The 22,910-nt window shown below is 42.8% G+C and overlaps 1 protein-coding gene across 4 annotated transcripts in view; it reads right to left on the reverse strand.

The window, feature by feature from the left end:
* ltbp3 (latent transforming growth factor beta binding protein 3) overlaps positions 1–20,770 on the reverse strand; it is a 40,779-nt gene extending 20,009 nt beyond the window's left edge. For all 4 annotated transcript variants that reach the window (XM_085470043.1, XM_085470045.1, XM_085470044.1 and 1 more), the window contains exons 1-6: positions 19,718–20,770; positions 4,888–5,160; positions 4,642–4,805; positions 4,446–4,551; positions 2,209–2,295; positions 88–204 (exon numbers count right to left, since the gene is read on the reverse strand). In XM_085470043.1, the coding sequence (XP_085326169.1) occupies positions 88–204; positions 2,209–2,295; positions 4,446–4,551; positions 4,642–4,805; positions 4,888–5,160; positions 19,718–19,955 (985 nt within the window). In that variant the 5' untranslated portion in view covers positions 19,956–20,770. The remainder of the gene's footprint in view (positions 1–87; positions 205–2,208; positions 2,296–4,445; positions 4,552–4,641; positions 4,806–4,887; positions 5,161–19,717) is intronic.
* Between the last annotated feature and the right edge of the window lie 2,140 nt (positions 20,771–22,910).

A 22,910-nucleotide genomic window follows, 5' to 3' on the forward strand; every position in this document is an offset into this window, starting at 1 on the left:
TTGGAACGATTGTTTCATGTCTTGTGCTTTGTGGCTGTGCAATACAAAGCAGAGAAAAGAAGACAGCCAGAGAGGGTTTATATTCACCAACACATCGATTTCTCTCCAAGACAAAACCAGATTTGCATGAACACTTGAAGCTGCCCAGTGTGTTCAAACAGTCTCCGTTCTGACAGACGCCCTGCATGGAGCACTCGTTGATATCTTCAGGGTCAAGAAAAGATAAGATTAAAATTAAAATGGCAGAAACAACTCCTAAACTTGGCTTTAAACTGTTCTTTTCCTTGTTATAAGCTACTCCTGGATTCTGTAAAAAAGTATTTGGCCCCTTCCTGAATTTTAAATTTGTTTTTGCACATTTACGTAAATGTTTCACCTCATTGAGCAAATTTTAATATTAAACAAGGACAACCTGAGTAAACCCAAAATGTAGTTTTTAAATTATGTTACCTACTTGGATCTGTGTGAAAAAGTAATTGACCCCAAAAGAACAGCAAGAACTGCAGTCAGGTGTTTGTGGTGACTGGCAAAGAGTCTTTCACGGGCCACACTGAAGGCCCGAACGGCCAGGTTGAAGTCATGCCAAAGCATCTCAATGGAACTTTGATTAGGCGGGTCCAAAACCTTTACGGTGGACTTGCTGGTCTTCGAGCAACTTAAAGAAGTCCAGATGCTTTATCTTTAATTGTTTTTGAAATATTCATGTTCAAATATTGGCTCCGATTTTAATGTGTGAAAAAATGGTTTGAGAGTGGGTCAATGGAACACTTTGCAAATTAAAAAAAGAGAGCAAAATTACCCTGAAAAACATTTAATATATAAAGGAAAAAATTCACTGACCTTATTACATGAAACTGTGTGTGATCAAACTGTGGGCCATAAAATGTTTACGCAAATTTGAGATGACGCTCAAGCAAGAAATGTTCTAAATAAATGGCTGGTTTGACATGGAGTGACCCAAATTTGAGACGGGCCTTTGTGCTCTTTGTGGTCAGCAGTGGTTTTCTCCTTGGACTCTCACACGGCTGCCTTTTTTGTCCAGTCTCTTTCTTATTGTTGAAACATGAACTCTGACCTTGACAGATGGAAAGTGATGCCTGAAGATCCTCTTGGATGAGTCGTCGCTGCGCTCTTGGAGTAATTTTTGTCAGCTGGCCACTGCTGGGAAGCTTCACTACTGTACCAAGATTTCTCCATTTACGGATAATGGCTCTCACCGTGGTTCATTAGAGTCCCAAAGTCCCTCATTACTGAGGGGAATTACTTTTTCACAAAGGGTTTGGATAACTTAACTAAGGTCATATTTTAAAAACTGCATTTTCTATTTACCCAGGTTATCTTTGTCAAATATTAACTAGAGATGGCACGATACCACTTTTTTATGTCCGATACCGATATCATAAATTTGGATATCTGCCGATACCGAAATGAATCCGATATAGTGTTTTTTAATCAATAAAACTGTTTTTTAATATCTTGCTGCATTTTGTATAAGTTCATACTCAAGTTTAAATAAACAACAACACTGAAGCTATTCTGTTATACCGGTATGTAAAATATACACTGCACCCAAAATATTTCATAATTCAGCAATACTGATCAGTCTAATAAACTTAAACCTACTCCATCCTTCCTATTCTGGTACTGTTATCAAGCTTAAACGTGCTGCTGGTTTCCTCTTTCTGGTACAAAGTGGGCCAAAAATAAAGAAGAGAGACAGACTCGCGACAGAAAAGCCGATCAGCTGATCATTAATCAGTTTCATGATTGAAGTAGCAGCAAGAAGAGGCACTTGCTCCATATATTGGTTGTTAAGCTTAACGTGGGAATGCTTTACAAACATTCAGAGATGAACTTAAACACTTGCTTTACTTCTCTCTGGGATCACTTCCTCGGAAATGAAATGCTGGTTTGGTAGCGAGGCTACAAATACACACAGCCGCTCTATCACATGATGCACACTGCTCCGAAGTGCTACGGTTATGAGCTGAGTTACACCGTGTCGCAAGTTTTGTGAGGTGCTTTTTTGATATTTAATGGATCGGATTACATTTTTAATTTCTCTCCGATATCCGATCCAGTAATTTACGTCAGTATCGGACCGATACCGATACGTAATATCGGATCGGTCCATCTCTAATATTAACACTTATTGTTTAAAGTAAGAATTCAGGGAGGAGGAAAATACTTTTCACGGCTCTAGTTTACCTTTACAGTGAGTGCTGTTGAATCTTTTATAGCCTTGGGGACAAGTAGAGCCATAGTCTTCCACAATGTTCTGTTTGACTGATGCATCTGAGGAAAGACACAGCAGAGCACACAGGTAAAGGTATATGAAAAGCAGATAGTTTGACATCAAATTATACAAAATGTTTAGGCACCCACCAGGTAAATGCACCGCAGTTGCAATTTTTTATACCTCAAATAATACAACAGCCCTTTACAACTAATCAAGCAGCTGTGAAACTCCCACATCACCTGTACCTCAGGTATTCTCGTCTAAATCTCATCAGTAAATCTTATATAAGGCTTTAGTGTCTCCCTACTGTTGCTACAGATCTGCAAACTGTTTTGCAACCCAGCTCCACCCCTGCCTCTCCTTTCATGCTGTGTCTGACAATCAATACTGTATCCTTTGTAATGCCTGTTCTGTTCTGCCCAGTGATCTGGCTGCTGTTCTACACACCTCCAGCTTTCCACACAAGCAGGTAGAACAGGAGGAAGTTCCTACACTACCTATAGCTTACTGCAGGTGGAAATGAGAGCTTTCTTTTGAATGTAGTGGCCCCGGTTATCTGTTCATGCAACACTTTTTCACGTCCCTCCCAAACTCTTTTCTGAACAAAACCGCTTCCATGACTTTTTGAACGACTGTCACACAATCAAAGCCTTCAAGCAAAGCGTGAGAAAAGTGAGAATAGTTTTGTAATTATTGTAGAGGTGTGGGAGTTGAATTCTTGATAGGAAAAAACACAGAAGTCCTAGTTTAAACATCAGTAATTGGGGAAAAGCACCTTTTTACTGCGAGCTAAGTGACAGGGCTGTCTCCCAGTGTCTGTGGAGGCTCTCTGCAGGTCTCCCACAGTCCAAAGACACGGCAGTCCAGAAACATGAGTTTGGACTGTGGAAGTGGTGTTTCTAAATCACCCATAGGCGTGAATGAGTGCATGAATGAGTGTCTGTCTTTTTGTGTTAACCCCTTTTGACGGACCACCTATCTGGAGGGTACCACACCTCTCACCCAATGACAGCTGAGATAGACTCCAGACTGAAGGGGATGGTTAAAAACTATTGCCTGCAATTCAGTTCAATTCAGTTTAATTTATATAGTGATAAATGTCAACAACAGTTGCATCAAGGAGTTTTATGTTGTAAGGTAGGGAGCCTACAATAATACAGACAAATACCCAAACTTGAGCAACTGTCATCAAGAGCAAAACTGTACGTTTATGTCTCAGTAATTGCTACTTCTCATTTTTTATGTATTTGTCTAATTGTGTGGTTATACAGATCAATGTTCCTTTAATACTTTTTAGTTTAAGTTCCATTTTTGGGTCTGGACAAACCTTCCCTTTCTTTTTGTTTTCTTTTCTAATCATAGTTGTTTGAAGTCTTGGGGTGGTAGCTTGCAAGAGAACTGCCTTAAATTTTCTTTCATGAGACCTGAAATAATAAACCACGGTATTCTCCTCCTCCTTCTTACTGTTCAACTTTCCATCAGGGAGTAAAAACATGCAAAGCTGTTTTATGACAGAGCCGTGGAAACACTGCACATTGTGAAATCACAATGGAAACAGAGGCAACACCGCAGCTTACCTTTATCATCTCATTGAAAAAGAAAAAAAAAGATTAAAAATACAACCAGGTGTAACATAACAGATAGCACTTTTTGCAAAAACAGCTTTTAAAAGACTAACCAGGATCAGGTTTTGTCAAAGGCCACATTGTCTGAAGCCAGAACTGAGAGAGGGAATAATAGCGGAGTGGAAAAAGCACGAGTAGCCAAGATTTTCATGAAATTTGATCTTCTGCAGCGTGATGACAGCGCTGAACTGGGCAGGCCCATAGGAACATGCTTAACTAGAGGGTTATTTTCCACATTCTCTTTTTCTGTCTCACTGTCTGTGTGTAATTCTCATAATTTCTTCCGTTTCCCCCACCTTACCGCTAACTTTCATGTAGACGTTCAGACACTCGTTTTTTTAATAGAGGTACAAAGTGATTGTTTTAATCCAGGGCCATAATTTCAGAAGGTGGAAGGTATAAATTGGTGGGAATGCTTCACATTTTTGGCTCAATAAACAGTAATTTTATTCCCGGGAACACACAAGATGCTGATTTTTTTTAAAAAAATCTTAATACTGTAGATAAAGATGAAAGCTAGAAACCCTAGATGTGTGACATTTACAAAGCTGGTAAAAAAGGACATTTCTTGAGGTACTCACTTGGTAATTTGGGGCACTGATAACATTTGTTTTGTCCCCATGAATTCCCCACACTCCCACAGCAATCCTCCTGATTGGTCAGAACAGGAAGCGGGGTGCTGTTGCACTAAAAGACCAATATTGAGAAATATTAACAATGGGAAAACAAGGAACGCATCTATATTTCAAGTTCAAAACTTCTTACAACTGAACTCACGGCTTGTTTGGGCGTGGTCTCTTGAAAGCAGCGCCCCTTTGGTTTGCGCCTCACCAGGACCTGGCGTGTCCCCGTTTTGTGAGGAGGTTTGATATCCGTTGAGTCGAGTGAGTGAATGATTACGGAGGTGTCTGGCGTGTGGTGAACACGTACATTAAACTGCACTGGAAGAGAAAAATCAGATATGAAAGGAAAGGGAAGAAGAGATATTACAATGTGAGAAGTGCTGAGGCAGACGATAGGTACCTTCTGAGGAGTGATGCCCCGGCTGTGATAAGGGGACGTTGAAGATTGACATTGACGACGTGTGTGTAAACTGGCTGCGGCTTATGCTTGACTCCATAAATTTCTGGCCGTCTGGCTTTAAAGCTACGGGGTACACAGGCTGCTCGTTGCCTCGCGCTGCCTGGGCTTGCTGGAGAGGAAACTGGCAGAGTCGACCGGTGAAGCCGGGAGGGCACAGGCAGTGCTTCCTCGAGCTGCATACTCCTCCATTCAAACACGTCAAGGGACACACAACTGCAGAGAGGAAAAGGCAACAGGCGCAGTCTTAGAAATATAAGTTGATAAAGCATGAATTCATTGATTCACTAAAATACAAGTATTTCATACTTTGAAATCCATCAATATGTATTCATGAGTTTTGTCAGACTGAAAGTGCTGATTTAGGATCCCCTGAGTCAGAGGCAGACTTTTATATGATCTTTCATAGAGTGATGTGAACAGCCTTATGATTCAGTAATGTACAGCATAAGTATGGAAGACAGACCAACGGGTTTGCAGCATAAGCAGGGCAGCGTAAAATCTTCACTTTGAACCGTGCCACTATAAAAAAAAATGAATGAGTCCCTGAAGCCAGTCGGCCTGAGCAAGAAAGCAGGTAAAGTCATTGATCTGTATAACGGCTTCACTGTGGCATATGGGAAAGATCTTGAAGTTCGTGGGAAAGCGGCTGGCCTTAAAGGCATATACAGTACTCACTGCAGGTTTATTAGGTTCCCCGCTGTGTTTATTTAAGTGCAAAGTTGTTGAAATTCCCACAATAAGAACAATCGCAGGAAAGAGATAAGAGAGAGAGAGAGAGAGCAGGACTGTAAGAAAACAGCAAGCAGTGATGAATCCACAGAGAAAGATAAAACCCAAACAAGCTAGTGAAGTGGGAGTGAAAGCTTAGTCATGAAGGCCATCTCGTTATTGTGCTTCGATCCATGTTAGGTCTTTGTAACATCCCAAATGTTTGTGATACCTGAGCGTCAGTAAGACTTCCAAACACATGCACTGCAATTATGAATTAACATCATAAGCTACACGTATACTTAAGAGCAAATCAAGACAGTTATTATTAAATGTGCTGCAATTACATCACACAGCAAAAAATACTCACTGGACACTTCATTAGGCACAGCAGTTCGACTGCTCATTAGTGCAACTTGTTTAATCTTATCAGCCAATCACATGGAGCCAAATCAATACATTTTGTTCAAACTGTGCATCAAATAGGAAAAGAAAGATCGTTTGAAACTGCCGCGGTTTTTGGTGCCGGACGGGCTGAGTGCTTTAGAAACTGCTGACCTGCTGAAATTTTACTCCACAGTCGTCTCTAGTGTTTACAGACAATGAGCCAAAAAAAGAAAATATTCAGTTTGTGGCAGAAAATGCCTTGTTGATGTAAGAGGTCAAGGCAGAATGACTGCTTCAAGTCGATAGGAAGGCAGCAGTAAGGTTAGCAGCCATTTGTTACAATCAAGGTATGCAGAGGAGCATCTCTGAACGCACAAGGTGTCACGAGACACTGCAGCAGATGTTGCCTGGTCTCAACATGAAAACATGGAACCATCCTGTCCTGTGTCAACAGCGTAGGCAGGATAACGCCCCATGCCACAAAGTTAAAAACATCTCAAACTGGTTTCTTGCAACATGATAATAAGTTCACTGTAGTCAAACGTACGTCAGAAGTCATCAGCATCATCTCATGTGATGGAATAGGGGATTCACATCACAGGTGTGCAGCCGCAGCTGCGTGATGATGTCATGGCAGTATGATTGACATGAAACAGATGCTTTGGGAAAATGACACATTATAACTAAACACATCCAGAAAAGGTGTATAGGGTGCATAACAATGTGACTGTTAGAGCGAAACATCTGAATGATGATGCTCACACAGTAATCTAACAATGAGTTAAAAAAAAATAAAGGCGTGTTTCTTCAAGGCAGGGCTCAGCGGTTTGATAAAGTGCACCATTTTTTTTCCACAGTGCCGCATAAAGATGTTCATCTTTAAGACAGTCTAAGCTTTCCATCTTGTATTACATAAGGATTTTTTTTTCAGTAAGAGAAATACTGTGTCTGAGCTTAAAAAAAGGAGTCAGTCGGTTAATAAATTCACGCATTTTGATAGTAAATCAGGCAGCTGGCAGCAACCTGTGGAAACTCCAAGAGGTTTGTGGTTAAAAAGCAGCTGTGGACACTACTCGTCAGGTTAAGAGCTTTAATGATGCTGCGATTGTGTCTTTAATGTGTCTTTTATGTAAGAGAAAAATCTGAGTATTATTAGCTGTCATCAAAGTCTCTGCCAAAGGAATGTGTGTGCTTTCCAAAATGTTGACCAATTCATTAATTTTAAAAAAGCTAGAGGTCTGTTTGAACAACAAAATCCGACTGCATTTAAGGCCCTTTTTTAGGTTATAAACCAACCAATTAGTCAAGAAAACAAACAAAAAAAAATAGACTGGATGAAAGCAACTGTTATTTCCTAACAAGCAAGAAAGAAACTAGACTTCAAATGACAGGGTGCTCACTTGTGGTGTTCACACAATGTTTTTGTTTCATTTTTCAGCTCCATTGTTCTCACTTCCTCACACCCTCCCTTCGATTACCAAGATCCAAAACTTTTCTCCTATTAATGCAACGCCCTTTGTCAGAATGGTTTCCCCTCGGTTATTTTCCTGCCGTGTTTTCCTCCTTTGTCTCTTTTCGTGTCACTTGAAGTTGAATTACAGCCTCTTTGTTAAATGCACTCACTGTTGTCTTCCTCCTCCTCACCACCGCTTCAGACTTCTGCCTAAATATAGAGTCCACCATCTCTTCTACACGAGTTCTGCTTAATCACTCAAAACTTAAAATCCATTTTTCACCAAACAAACATTCACTATAGAGCTTACCCCTCCTGTATCGCTACAACATTAACTTTGAAGAGGAGAGGAGAGGAGGCCTCTCACTGTTGCTGAGCCAGGTTCGCACACGTGGAAGTAATTAGTTGCGGACTGCCGAGGAGTCTGGGCTGTGGGGTAATTAGGGGACTAGATCACTTTAAGCACAGCAGGGACATCCTCATATGGTGAAAGTCTGGCAGAAAAATGAAAGAACTTCAATGAAACACCCAACAAGTGGCATAAAATATTTTCACTCTGAAGCAACATGGACACTTCAGAGGAAGTCTGCCTATAACACTTTGTGACAGAGGACTTTAACCACTAGGACTGGGTGCAGGCAGCAACATGCAGAATCAGGTGGAAAGGCTCAGGCACAGACTGAAGACTACTTAACTCTGACATAAGAGCTCCAGTTTCCAAGGTTCACATTTCATCTCAGAACTGGATTTCGAATGAGAGGAAACTGGGAAAATGAGGGCCTTGAAAATTGAGATTGCAGACACAGAAAAAGAGCCAGAGGACTTTTTCCCCCGAATCTTACATTAGATTACACAATCTAAACGCACAGAGGCTGTGGAAACGACTAACTGTAGACAGTCTGGACTTGAGCTGGGAATGTGTCTGAATGAGACATGATCCAGCTCCTCAAAAAAGAGAAGAGAGAACATTTTTCATACCTGGAGTTGAATTTCTTGGACTCCTGTGAATAAAACCTCTTGATGTTTTTAGCCTGACGCTGCGCCATGCTACATGCAACAATGCTGATTACACAAACAATACTCTGTGGATAACACACATCATCTGCTTGGTGCATGATTATATATATCACATCTGTTGTTTCTGTGACCGGTCTATTTTTACACTGAGTTGTGAAACACACTGGTTTATCTATTTTAAACAGAAAAACAGTCAAAAACGCCAAAAAAGGGTCATTCACAGCATACAGAGATGACAATTCTATGTTGATTTGTTATGACAGATAGTCCAGTTTTTGGAGGGAAAACTCTGTTGTTTGTGTCTTCTGGCTGTTTAAAGGAACAAACTCCACCCTTGAAAGGTTGTAAAATATACTCCTGACGAAGAGCAAAGTGAGCCTGCAGCTCTAATTAAACTGTAGTTTAAAAAAAAGAAGAGAATTTCATTTTAAAATCAAATCCGGACACACCTAAACAGCAAGAGAGACTATAGATGTAGGAAATATCATCAGCTGTGATATTGCAGATGACCTTATTCCTTCCTTTTTGGGCTTCCTGACAACTGTTAAGATGTTCTTCTCTATGTGTTACATGCTGCTGTGAGCGTTTTGTTGTGTAATGTCATAGAAACCCCATATATTTATTTACAAAAAGCATTTCATGGCGCTTTAAACAGAAATGTCTGAGTTAACAGGAAAAAAAAACAACCTGCAACATCTGGAAATTTCAAATTAAGCCAGAGTGAAAGAGCAAAAATCTGAAGATCCTCAAAGAGGCCATTTCAGACAGGCTTTAAAACTTGGTCAGCCCCTGAGCTCCCATGTTATAGTGTTAAAATGCCTAACTTAACAGCAGAAATAAACATATAAATTTGTTTTTTAGGTGTTCGTAACTGGCTATAACTGCCCAGAGATACTGCCATGATGTCTGCTGGGTGGCAAGACGACACAAGCAGCCAAGATGCAACTGTTTCAGGACTTTATTGAAGTCTGGTAGATGATCGTGGGATCCTTTCCATGGTAAACAAAAATGCCTCCATAACAACCAGCCAAGTGTTAAAAAAAAAAAAACCTCTGCAGGAGGAGGCTTTATCACTCAGTGGACCATTTAGGTATATGATGTCAAATCTATCGGAACATGAAGACTGTATACGGGAGCAAAGAGGGCTCAGCACAAAGTGCATTCTGCAACAGCATTCTCTGGATGACTGAGTCTGTGTTCAGGAAGGAAGAACTATGGAGGTTTTGAATAGCTCATGGCCTTAAGCATATAACATCATCTCTAAAACAGTGGAGTCAGTGTGATGCATGTGCATGCCTGGCTTCCATTGGCACTGGGTGACGTGTTTATTCGTGTTTATTCATGATATGACAGAAGTGAAAATCTGAGCGCTACTTTCTGCTCGGATTCAGGGGTGAGGAAGGTTTCCAGGGTCACAAGAGTCACGTATCAAGTTAAAGCTCCGACGGCAGGTGGTATTACACCTGCACTTCGTGCCTTTATTATCCTGACGCACAAACCTCCGCTTCACATCTTCCTCCTTTAAGTTCGAGCCATGCACAGACTAATGTTTCCTGCAGATTGTTTGTAAGTGGGTGTGTTTGTTTGTGTGAGAGTGCTATTAAGTCAAGGGTGTATCGCCTCCTCAGAATGCTGCTGCGGTGGAGCGACTGCACCACATTACAAGCTGAAATGGGCACAACGTTTAAAAGCTGAGATCATAACAAAGGGTTTTACTCTCCGGCGGACTTTCCCTTTAAATCATCACCTCGGCGTTCATTGGCAGAATTTATGACCCAAAATCGCTCAGCGACTCTGTCTGTCAGCTAGCTTAGCCTCTCGGAGACAGACGCCCTCTGTTTTCCACCACACCTTTGTCTTTACAGATCTAACACATTCCTGAACCGAGAGGTGGTGTGTTATTAAAAATCAAACGTGCTTAAGAGTTATTTGGTGGTCTAGATGAATGTGAGGCATGAACAGGGCTGGCTGTGTCAGTGGCGGGATGTGGAACATGTGCATCTGAAGCAACTACTCTATCATGAACAATATTTTCCACATGTTAAAAAAACAACTGAAGAAGTAGAGAACAGTCCATGATTTCAACATTACTCACTGCTAATCCATGCCAAATCGATCCACATAAAGTTTTTAATAGATAACTTTGTTCACTTCAGATCATGTAGACACACCGCACTGCCATTTCATATTTTTGATCTATCTTTCCAAAATGTGGTTGGAGTGGAGCTAAGAAAGCATTTGAAGTTGACCTTGTGCTTTGCTGTTATGCTTTCAAAACCTAATTTAATTTTGAATGCCAGCTTCCCCGTACGTTCCAAGAGTCAGGAAGCTTATAATTTTCCCACCCACTGCTGACTTCAGAAGAAAGACACGAACAGCACAAAGAGACAGGAGGGAGACTCCTTGTCTTCAAGCTCTTATCATCAGCACTTCAAGTGATGGACAAATGAGAGGGAACAAACAGTGTATTTATTATATATAATAAATATATCATATTAAAGTGAGGGAATAAAGCCACACGAGAGAGATGTAAAATCCACAGACTAAAAAATAAGTGGATTATTGCGATTCCCAGACACTTATTTCTTTAAGAAAAAAAAACAGATTGGTACATTCCTCAGCTCCTACGTAAGCAAGCCCAGTGTAACGAGAAAGACATAAATAATGTCCAAAGAAAGCCCAGGAAGACTCGATCAGATTCAAAGATCTGAAAAGTTTAATGATGTTAAAGAAAGAAACAAAGAAAGAAACAAAGAAAGAGTTGCCCTTTGAGTACCCTGTGAAAAACCCACCCACTCACTTCTGTCTGTCTGGAGATGACGCATCATCAGCCCCCTCCCTCCACGGCGTCCTTTCAGCCGCAGCCGCACCCTCCCAGCACAAAAACAACAAATTACAGTCCTACAGACTGCAACTCACTGAACTGAAAGCTACCCCACATAATCTTGAGCCATACAGATGATACAATGGCCCGATCTGTCCCCGTCTCTCACTACTGTCCTCTGGCCAAACTTAGCAAGCTAACCCGTCTGAAAGTTGGTGATGACTCCCGCTGAGTCACTTTCACTGTGATTCAGTCCCTGGATGGGTTTTTGGTCCCAGATCTTATTGGCCCGTACAGCTGCAGGAATACAGAGTGTGACACCACCAGGAGTTGTTTTTAGACTGGTGGAGCTTTCAAATTATTACTGAGTAATTGTGAAGCATGACACAGTTGGTAGTTGGTGTTTATCTTCAGTGGAAGTAATGATTACATCAAACTGAGTGTAGAAATATCTAAAAATGTACTCCAACATGTTTTTTTTTTTAATATTTCTTCCACGTAGTGAGTAATTCTCATCAATATTTTATGAAAATTCCACTTGGTGGTTTATTAAAGTGGACCTTTTCCTCATTTATCGCTCCATATTCATAGTCCTGGACTCTACTACAGTAGAGTGGGTCAGTAGCTTTATATGAGTCACAACTGCTTATTTTTCTTATACTGTACCTTAATGCAGCCTCTCGGTTCACCCATGGTCCAAAACAAGCCATTTAAGCCTTAAAAGGTGCCTTAAGGCCACCCTTCTTTCAGGTCAGCTTTCTCTTAATTGGCTGTTGCTTGGCTTGGCTTCAGATGCAGTTGTTTAGTTTCCACAAACACAGCCGGGTGCTTGAGGGTACTGCCACTAAATCAGGTTCTAAGTAAACTAACTGCAAACCCACTAAAAAACATAATTTGTCAGACTTGATTGGGCAGTCTTTTAAATCCATCCATCCACAGTCAAGGCCGAACCTGATCCAGAATATAGGAGCCTACAAAGATTACAGCAGGAAGTCTGAATATTTGGTACAATAGGTCAGCTTTAGTGTTCACAGTGAAACATAAACACTGCTTCTTTGTTTTTCATGGCCTCTGTGGTCTCATTCTACTATGGAATATGAAAGTGGTGAAGCTCAACCTAGCTTAATGCCTGCGAGTGGAAAACTAGATTTAACCCCGTGACCCTGTTCTCGTCTTTTAAAAAGTGCTTCCAGGATTATTTCTGGTTATATTTTTTTCTTCTCGTTGACCTGAGAGAACTGTGACTAAACAACACCGGCTCCCATAAACAGTTGCCACAAGAGCCGGTGTTTAAAACGAGAAGAAGAGAATGGCTATCATCATATGACGTGCTTCCCTTTACCATCAAACCACGTCCCCAAATACACCCACCGTCAACTGGCACTGTGAGACCACATACCACGCCAAGCAAGGGACGACGCATGAAGTGGGTCAGACTCCCGCAGCTGAGCCAGACACTGGGAGTAAATGACATAATCACCGCCTTATGAAAACACAAACCTGCGTACACATTCCTCCTCCTCCTTCTCCTCCTACTCTCCCCCTGTAGAGCTCCCGCTCCTCCATCAACCCCCAGAAACTCTGGACGGCCTCACTTTCAGCTATCCAAACAACAGTGCTGCCCTTTGCCAGAGTCCAGCACTGTCACTGAAGGCTTTCATTACCTCTCTCTCTCTCACACACACACACACACACACACACACACACATAAAGGCTAAAACAACAGTTTGTTAACATTACAGAGACGGGATGATGACAACGACGACTGCTCCCGAGAAACAGAAGCAGCCGTCATTAAGGGGGATCAGTCTGAGTATAGGGAGGGCCGCGATTTCCCAGATCTAAATCAAACCCTGCCTTGCGCAATGTGGTTTTCACATGTCATGGAAATATGCAACCACACTGCGCAGCTTTTTAGCGGGCACAAATCCAGCGTTACCCCATCACGCCCCTCTGGCACATACGTTTTGTGGAAAGAGAGCAAGAGAGTCAGATAGAATCTTGGCACCGGTGCAGATGATGTCATCTAATGACTATCTAAAAGCCCCGGCTATAAGGACTGCAGGGCAGGCAGGTAAGAGTGCTGACTGTGCTCTGCTGAGATTATGTCAGATACCTGTGCTGTGAGATACTCAGCACTGGAGTGCGTGGCAGGTAATGTCTGCAGGGTGCTCTGTCTCAGGCCAGGGCAGGAGGCAGCGCTGGCGGAGGCCATGTTATTCTATTTACCCTTCCTAATCGCTACAGCTACAGGGTCTCTGCTCGGTGTGGGTACAGTCCCCAGCATTCCTCTCAGTAGCTTTAAATAACTGCTCCATTCCCCCCTCTCACTACACAAATGGGAGGAGAGTGTTAAAGATGGCAAAGAGGGTTGTTTGTTTGAGCTGGGTTCATTCAGCACACCACTCCTGGACACAGTCACATGCAAAAAATATACACGCCGTTGCCCTGAGACGATTTAAAAGAGAGCACCTCTAATTGCTGCTTTGTTTCCACAAAGTTCATTTAATGAGATGCTTTTTTTTTCTCTTTTTCTTTGCGCTGAAAAGTAGGATTAAAGCGTTCAGAGCGGCCTGTAAGACTAGAAAAGCGCTACATAAATGCAGGCTATTTAGAGTCTGATTGGATGGGGAACTCCGGCTTAAGATCATGTGGATGTTGGCTCTGAGTGAGTGTTGTGGTGCAAGCTTGACTAAAGTAAAATTTAAAAAAAAAGGAAAAACTGACTGTGGAGTTAACCTTTTTAAAAGGCCACGCTTCACTGAGGGGAAGCTGCACTGAATCAAAACAAAGTGACTAAAATTGGGTGTGTTTATCTTTTAAAAGATAAAGCATTTTCACAGCTTTACCAGTTGGATCCACTTTTATGAGGGGAGCCCACAGTGGAAACAAAGGCAAAAAAAGAAAAGGTTAACGAGAACACAAAACCTCCCAAATAATTACAAGCATTATTTAAATGGACACACGGAGGTTACACTTATTTAGATTAAAACTCAGCCTTGGCAACAGGGTCAATGGCCAGCCTGTAAACAGCAGCCAAAGGTAAGAAGCTTTCGTGATTATTAAGCTGGGAATGAATGTGCCCGAGAGTCCATCGCTCATGTGTGTTTGTGTGTTTGTGAGTTTGTGAGCACGGGAGCCGTGCCCAGCTTTGCCTCTGAGCTCAGTCCAGCCTGTGGCAAAAAATCCGGAGTGCTGCAGGTTTCTTGGTTGCCTGTGTTAGACCGCTTTCTCCAAAGTTTGGCATGACAGAGAAAAGAGCGTGTGGGGAAGAGCAGAGGGCTTTGAAAGGTAAAATAAACTTGCCTCCCTAAAGAGAAAGAAGGAGAGAGAAAGCAGAACCAGCCTTGACTGCTGTATTTAACTGACTTGTGTTCATCTTCAGGCTCCCATGGACCTCTGACCCATGCCAAGGGAAAACCAAAACAAACCACAAGGCTACTACTGTCACTTTACCCTAAATACAAAACCACATGGGAAATCCTCAAATAGCCATTTCCACTTGTCATGATGCCCATTTTAGGGGACGCAAGCCCAGACTGAGCTATGATAAGAACCACTTCCTGTGCAAACGAGGCCCCGCCCCCCCTCACAACATTCCCTTAGATATTCCAGAAAAAGATGAGAATCTGGAGCTGCCTGGCAACAGCAGGCCTGATAAAGAGGAGATGCAGAGGAGAGAGGAGGCTCAGCGGGCTGTCTGGGAGCTGAGCAGCTGCTGTCAGGAAGGCAAGATATATTGGATGCCTCCGTGCTAGCAACAACGAGAAACATTTAGACTTGGACTAAAAAAGCACGCCTTAGTCAAAGCAACCACAGTATGTGCACTGCTTTTATGTAGCCATTGATTCTGAAAGAATATCTCCTAAAAGAAATACATAATTCTGACAAAGTACAAGACGTATAAACTTTGAGGCGCAATAACCAAGAACCAAGATTGAAAGTGTTGGGGATAAAGGAAGTTTTTAAAAGGGGTCATAGCATGTGATCAGCATAAGCTAAGGTCATTCACGGGTTTCTCTGTGAAGTGAGTCACATGTAACTCTTTCATCCTTTTTAATATTTTCCAGTCTCTGAATGCTAAAATTCAACTTTAATAAATAAAACAATATGTATTCTGCAATAGTTTTATCGCTGTCATAACCACCTAACCCCCTGCAGAGCCCTGTGATTACTTACATAGGCACCATGTGGAGTCCATGAGGAGGGCAAATTGTATGTTGCTGCAAACAGTTCTTTTTTCTGCCTGCCATGCCTGGAAGGAATTCTTTGCTTTCATCGGTTTTATAAAGTGCAAAGTGAAATGCAGATTCATTTATGACACATGTAATCAGCGCAAGCGTATCGACAAAACAAATCGGATGTCGTAATCTGATGGCCGATCCTGAATGGGACATACTTAGCAATAAAACGATGTCCTGTAACGTCTGCCTGTGTGCAAACGTTCTCTTATAGAAAGTCCAAATGAGCAGCGTGCTGTGCAGGTGATTTATATTCATGTCCTTTAGGTTATTCACACTGAGACAATCTGCTCTGTCTGAACATCCGGGTGGTCGCCTCTCCGTCTGTCTGTCCCAGTCTGCAACAGCATAATGACATCCCGCGTAGATCAAACAGATTCATTATTTCTATTTATTACTTGATTTACATTTTGGATAATTGCTGTTTATGAACTAGTGTATTTTTAAACATAAAGAAGCTCGGGCCTTTACGCAAACAAAGCTTCTGTGGTATATTGCTGGAAAAACAGAGTAATTGTTTAAAGCTGCTCTAATCTATGCCATACCTTTTTATTTTAGTTACAGTACTGCGCCAAAGTCTTAAATCACCCCTCATTTCTTTATGTTTTGGATCTTTCTGCCTTTTTTTTCAGTTCTCTCAAGATGATCCCACACTGCTTCATTCATGTTGAGGTCTGGGCTGTGGGGAAGCCAATCCATGACTACCAGAAATGTAGCTCCAAACCATGATAGATGGCTGTAGACACTCACTGTTGCTTCTCTCCTGACCTCCTCCATACATGCTGATGGAAATTTAAACCAAAAGTTCCAACTTTGGATTCATCTCTCCATTAGACTTGCTGTCACTAATTTTCAGTCCAGTTTTTGTGTGAGCAAATCTGAGCATTTTCTCTCTGTTCCCCTTGCTTAAAAATGGCTTCTTAACCGCCATCCTTCCACTGAGACTGTTTCTGATGAGGCTTCGACAAACAGCACATGGATCAACTGAGAGATCAAATGAGTCCTGTGTCAGGTGTTTGCTGGATTCCTTCTTACTTCTTAAGGACATGACTTTCAGATCAAATACACCTGCTGTAGATAGTTTTTAGGCCTTCTTCTGTCCTCTGCTTGTCCAGTTTCCTCAAATTTGTTTAATGACACGCTGCACACCATGGTGAGTTTTCAGCTAATAAATCTTTGGGAATCCCCTTGTTGGTGAAAATTTATTCTTTTGTATTTGTTAAACTGTGTTATCTTTGCCATTTTTCATAGATTCAACTAAAGAAATTAGTAAAAAAAAAAAAAAATTGGATATTTTAGGACATTTTGTTAGTAACAAAGTGCTTACAGATAGAAATTGGCTCTTTGCTAAGTTGTCTGTTATGTGTAGACACAACATTTGTTCATCCCTTGAGCTAGCTGCCTGTTTTATGCTTGAATGATACATAGGTCAGCGTGAAGTGACTTAACAAACAAACAAAAACAGTCAGGTACAAGCACTGTGCTGAATATGTTTGGGGAAAGCAGCCAATGTCCAAAGAAAACCTTAGAGAGATCTTCAGAAAGCCTGGTGAACTGTTGCTCGAGACCACTGGAAAAAATGGTCTGGTTTCTTAGAAGCAAAATATAAAGAAATGGGAGCCAGCTCAAAAGTTTTGTACAGTAACGTACAAAGAATACAAATCGTGCAGAGTGATTTCACATCCTTTAGCTCAGCCGCTTTAGTTTTAAGTGCCTGTCACTGGCTGAAAAGTCAGAGGATCAACAAACTGAGGAGGGTTTTATGATCACCATAAATACACGCACTGTACCTGTATTATTTAGCTTTTGATATATTTAACTTTGGATAACTTCTTTGGCCTACTAAAACAGAACAAACAGAAGTAACGAACAGGATTTCACTTCCCTCTTTCAGTTTAATATAAAATAAATGACCTATTTTGCCGTGGAAACACAAACTTTTGAGAACATGTCAAGTAAAGCAAAGCAAAAAGTCTCAGTGAACTACATTATGACTAAAAGTGTATCTTGGTTCTGAATGTGTTTGCTCTTTAAAGACTCTTCTTTACTTCTACAGACTGACAGGAATCATATTTTCTTTTGTGGAAAAGTTTTGTTCAGTCTGGGCGTCAGGCTCGCCGTTGCTTACATCATAACTGCTCAAATATGGAAAAGTCTTCATATTGTTGCTGCTATAGCCGTGGCCGTTTTAACACGGGAGAGAGAAATTTCCACTTGTCCAGACCACATTCCAGCGCTCGCGCTGAACAGCACACATCTCCTGTGCAAGCTGGAGTCGACTCCTCGGTCCCTCTCTGCAAAATACTCCGATAAACGGACGGATAAATCCGGGAGACGGGACTGTGTGACGACATGATCTCGTTATCCAGACACACTGCGAAACAGCATGAGGCATTCCAGGAATCCGACGCGTCTCTCTTGAATTACTTTACACAGAAGCTCCATAAAACGTGACGTACCACAAGGAAATCGGGGGGAGAAGAGGGAAGACTGATGCCGGAGCCAACTCTTTGCCTCTACACTGTGTCAGAGTGGAAGAATACTGTCACAGCAGTGCAAGTACCATTCACTTGGCCTCAATTGAATCCAGCCTGCTTCGACTCCAGCTACGACTCTACACGCAACTGCAACTCTGTGCAAACCTGTGTGTGATGAATGCAAAATGCACCACAACCACAACCTGCTGATGCCACTCCTCCCTCCCCACAGGCATTGTTTATTTTTCATCCAGCAGCTCTGCATCTTAGTTTGGTTCTAAGAATTCAGCCAATAAAGGAGAGAGAGAGCACATAAGTGGAAGAGGAATCTATATTTAGAAATATGTGAGTTTTAAGAAAGAAAAAGAAGAAAGAAGCCGTATCATGTTAATAAATATATTTATTACTGAGCTGTGCCGTGCAGCGTAGTGTATTAGCTCACTTTCATTACTGTTATTGAGTTAATTCACTGTCAGACTGCGTTAAAAAGCTCAATCTCACTCTGTACACCGAGCCACTGAGGGTAAATCCATTTGTGGAGCGGCACACTGATGTAGACTGCAAGGCTCCAAGTCTCAACCACAGCTGATCTGATACAGCACAGAAACAGCTCCACTCATGCCAACCAGACACTGGAGTGAGGGAGGTGGGGAAAGTATAGATCTTAAGAGTACATTTATGTGCCATGTAATGAGCCGTGCCTTACTAATTAAAGTGTAACCCAGGAACGTTTTCCAGATGCAGCGGAGGGTAAACCTCAGCTCACCTCATCTTAGCCACCTATTTATTTGCACAGTTTCCTCACATGAACCCACGGAGCCTATCAGCAGCAGGTATGGAACCAAAAGGCCTCGAGATGATCAGATATGCTGGCTTTGAACCAGTTATTTTGTGGATTATGGGCCATTTTTTGTGACATGGTGTTGGTTTTGATTTTTAGGTGGACTTTATTGCTTCAACTCGCGCTCGTGCTATCAACTAACCTTGAAATGAGCTAAAAGTGTTTCAGATTTTCAGGCATAACCTTTTCTTATAGAGACGCACAGTTGGGCCAGTTTTAGGTGTTTTATGGAGCTCCACATTGGTATAATAAGCTATTAAGAAAGTCAGCTTTTAAGCAAACAAACAGGCCTCCCTCACCTCTCTACAGGGGCGATGTGCCAAAAAGTGATTTCCATGGTTTCTCCTTGTTTCTTATGTCTAATATCTTTACTTATTTTGGTAAAAAGATGGAGGGCAACATGATGCTGGGGAAACTTAAAGTATGCCTATAAAATTGTAATGTTATATTTGTTACAGTTTCTGCTGTCCTGTTGGCCAGATCCCTTATGAAGATTGTTTTTTATCTGCATAAATAAAGAATATATAAAAGTCACTTTGCCAGCTCCAGCTTCGCCTTGTGACAGAAATGTTCCTTCTGGCTTTAAATGGCAGGACATCAGTCATGATATTAGATGTGTTTGGCATATTTTTGACAGATTGAAGGCCAAGGAGGCATTTATAATCGTTTAAATAATCGCGATCATTTCTTTTTGCAATTACCGGAAATCCTTTTTTGGCACAACAGGGATAACCACAACGTAAAAGCCTGGGGTCAGGACAGGGCTCTCACTAGACATTTAATCGCCCCCAGCCCTCATAAGAAACTGCCTCTGTCACTTACCGACCCTGAAGCCCGGTCCGGTGAGCGTGTCGGCCCCCTGCCCGTTCTCCGCGATCAGCGTGGTGTTGTTGCCCTGCTCGCAGGTATCCTGGCACTGCCCCTTCAGGCAGACCCGCTTGCAGATGAGAGGAGCGATGACCACCTTGAAGCGCTCGCGTGTGGAGGAGCGCTCCGTGCACCACACCAGCCTGTGGACGCTCAGCCAGATGACAAGCAGATGGGAGATCAGAGAGGGCATCCTGGCATCCTTTCACTGCCCTCCACAGAGACCCCGGGACATTTAATCACAAGCCGAGGGTTTCAGCTCCAGCTCAAAGGCGCCTGCTTTGTTAACACAGAGGGAAACTTTTGACGTCTCATACGGTGGAGGAAAAAAAACAAAAACGTGTGTCCTCCCTCCTGTTTTCTTCTTTGGGAAAAATAAAATCAGTTCCCTCGCGTACCCATGTGATCCATCTGCAAAACCGACGCGTTTGGCATCCTCGGTAGCTTCTCCCAGTTGCGCTCGTTCCAAAAAGTTGCAGGAGTTGCTCTTTTGCTTTTGTCGCTCTTCCTTCTTCTCGCCTGTTGCTTTGGAGGGCTGGAGAGGAGTGCGTATGTGGGTTTGGAAGAGAAAGAAGAGAGGGAGGAGAGGAGGAGAAGGGGTGAGCCAGCCCTCTCTGGAGAACTTGGCCGGAGGCCAGCCAGGCGGTGCAGGAGCAAAGCTGAAAGTGGTTTCCTTGTTGGTTATTTCTCCTCTAACAGCCCTCCTCTGCTCTATTGCCCCCGCACAGACAAATCACAGCTGCACAGCTGTGCGTGTCACTCTCAAATAGAAAAAATAAAACAAAACATGGACACAGGCTAATAATTCACTCCGTGTTCGTGAGATTCTAGTGCGTGAAAATGCACTGGCCTCTCCGAGGTTCCTCTCTATGTCTGTAAAAATATCAGCCAGTGTGCATACACTGATCATAACATGTCATTACGCCGCAGTGTGTCACTGCACTACATCAGTCATTGTATTTGAATATTTTGCTTTTCACTTGAAGCTAAAAAATATCAGTCATGTGGATTTCTTCAAGATTTTACAGGCAGTCTAATATAAGATAAGATAAGATAGAACTTTATTAATCCCTCGGGTGGGTTCCTCTGGGAAATTCGACTTCCAAAAAAAGCACAGCAACGACCAAAGTTACAGTTACAGAACTGTTATATATATACACATATATACACACACACACACACACACACACACACACACACACACACACACACACACACACACACACACATATATATAAATACAGAGACAAATATAAATAAAATATACAAAGGGGATAAATAGAATAAATAGGAATAAAAAATAAAAATACAAGTGAATTGCACATTTCAAGTATTGAGTCTATTGCACTGTTGACTATTTACAAAAAGTATTGCACAAGGTATTGTACAGTGAGGTGAAGAGGCACTACAGCTTAGTTGTTCCCCCCTCCTTTGTCCTCCTGTTTCCCCTCCCTCTCCCCTCCAGAGAGGAGTTAAACAGTCTGATGGCGTGTGGGACAAAGGAGTTTTTAAGTCTGTTAGTTCTTGTCTTGGGGAGAAGCAACCTGTCACTGAACAGACTCTTCTGGTTGTTTATGGCCGTGTGCAGAGGATGCCCAGCATTGTTCATAATGTCCATCAGTTTCTTTAATGTCCTTTTCTCTGCCACTGTCACCAGAGTGTCCAGCTTCATGCCGACCACAGAGCTAGCCCTCCTGATCAGTTTCTCCAGCCTGGATGAGTCCCTCTTTGCTGTGCTGCTCCCCCAGCACACCACAGCATAGAAAAGTACTCCAGCAACCACCGACTGGTAAAACATCCTCAGGAGCTTCCTGCAGATGTTAAAAGACCTCAGCCTCCTGAGGAAGTACAGTCGGCTTTGGGCTTTTTTATACAGGTGCTCTGTGTTGCATGACCAGTCCAGTTTATTGTCCATCCACAGCCCGAGGTACTTGTACTTGTTGACCACCTCCACCTCCTCCCCCTCTATCTGAACTGGCAGTGGACCTGCTCTAGACCTCCCGAAGTCCACAACCAGTTCCTTGGTCTTTGAGGTGTTGAGTTGCAGGTGGTTTGTGTGACTCCATGCGACAAAGTTCCTCACCAGACTTCTGTACTCCTCTTCCTGATCATCCCAGATACACCCCATGATGGCCGTGTCGTCTGCAAACTTCTGAATGTGGCATAATTCAGAGTTGTAGCAGAAGTCAGAGGTGTACAGGGTGAAGAGAAGAGGGGACAGCACAGTTCCCTGTGGTGCTCCTGTGCTGCTGACCACTGTGTCAGACGTGATGTCCTTCAGCCTGACGTACTGTGGTCTGTCGGTGAGGTAGTCGGAGATCCAAGCCACCAGGCAGGGGTCCACCTCCATCCTGTTCAGTTTTTCATGGAGCATACAGGGCCGGATGGTATTAAAGGCACTGGAAAAGTCAAGAAACAGGATCCTGACCGTGCCTTTTCTCCCATCCAGGTGTGAGTGGGCTCTGTGTAGGAGGTACAGGATGGCATCCTCCACTCCGACACCCACCTTGTATGCAAACTGTAGTGGGTCCTGGGCATGTTGTACCTGTGGTCGGAGGAGGTTGAGGAAGAGCCACTCTAGAGTCTTCATAAGATGTGACGTCAGTGCCACCGGTCGGAAGTCATTCAGCTCATTGGGCCGGTTCCTTTTGGGGCCCGGGTCGATGCAGGATGTCTTCCATAGGGCGGGCACTCTCCCCAGTCGCAGACTGAGGTTGAAGACTCGTTGTAGCGGCTCCCCAAGTTCAGCAGCACACGCCTTAAGCATCCTAGGACACACCTTGTCTGGGCCTGCTGCCTTTCTGGGGCGAAGCTTCCTCAGTTGCCTCCTGACCTGATCCACTGTGACACTGGGAGATGTTTGGGAGGAGGGGAGGGGGGGAGATGTCTTGCTGCTGAGAGAGGGATTGGAGGAGGGGGGTGTCATGGTGTCAGGAAGGGGGGGAAGCGAGGGAGGCAGGAGAGTGGGGAAATACAATATTTCTTGTATTGTGTGATGAGCTTCTTTATATTTCACAGCTCAGATATTTAAATAGCCGTAAGGATGTCCAGAAGCACGGTACAGCTGAAAAGCCAGTATCCCAAGGACCACTGGTGCTGAATGACATATAAATGCTATATACATGCTTACAGCCATTGTGTGTGTATT

Source organism: Copadichromis virginalis, linkage group LG10, assembly GCF_057382275.1.
Source record: "Copadichromis virginalis isolate Kocher_CV1m ecotype Utaka linkage group LG10, C_Virginalis_male_GT1.1, whole genome shotgun sequence".
Taxonomy (NCBI): Eukaryota; Metazoa; Chordata; class Actinopteri; order Cichliformes; family Cichlidae; genus Copadichromis; species Copadichromis virginalis.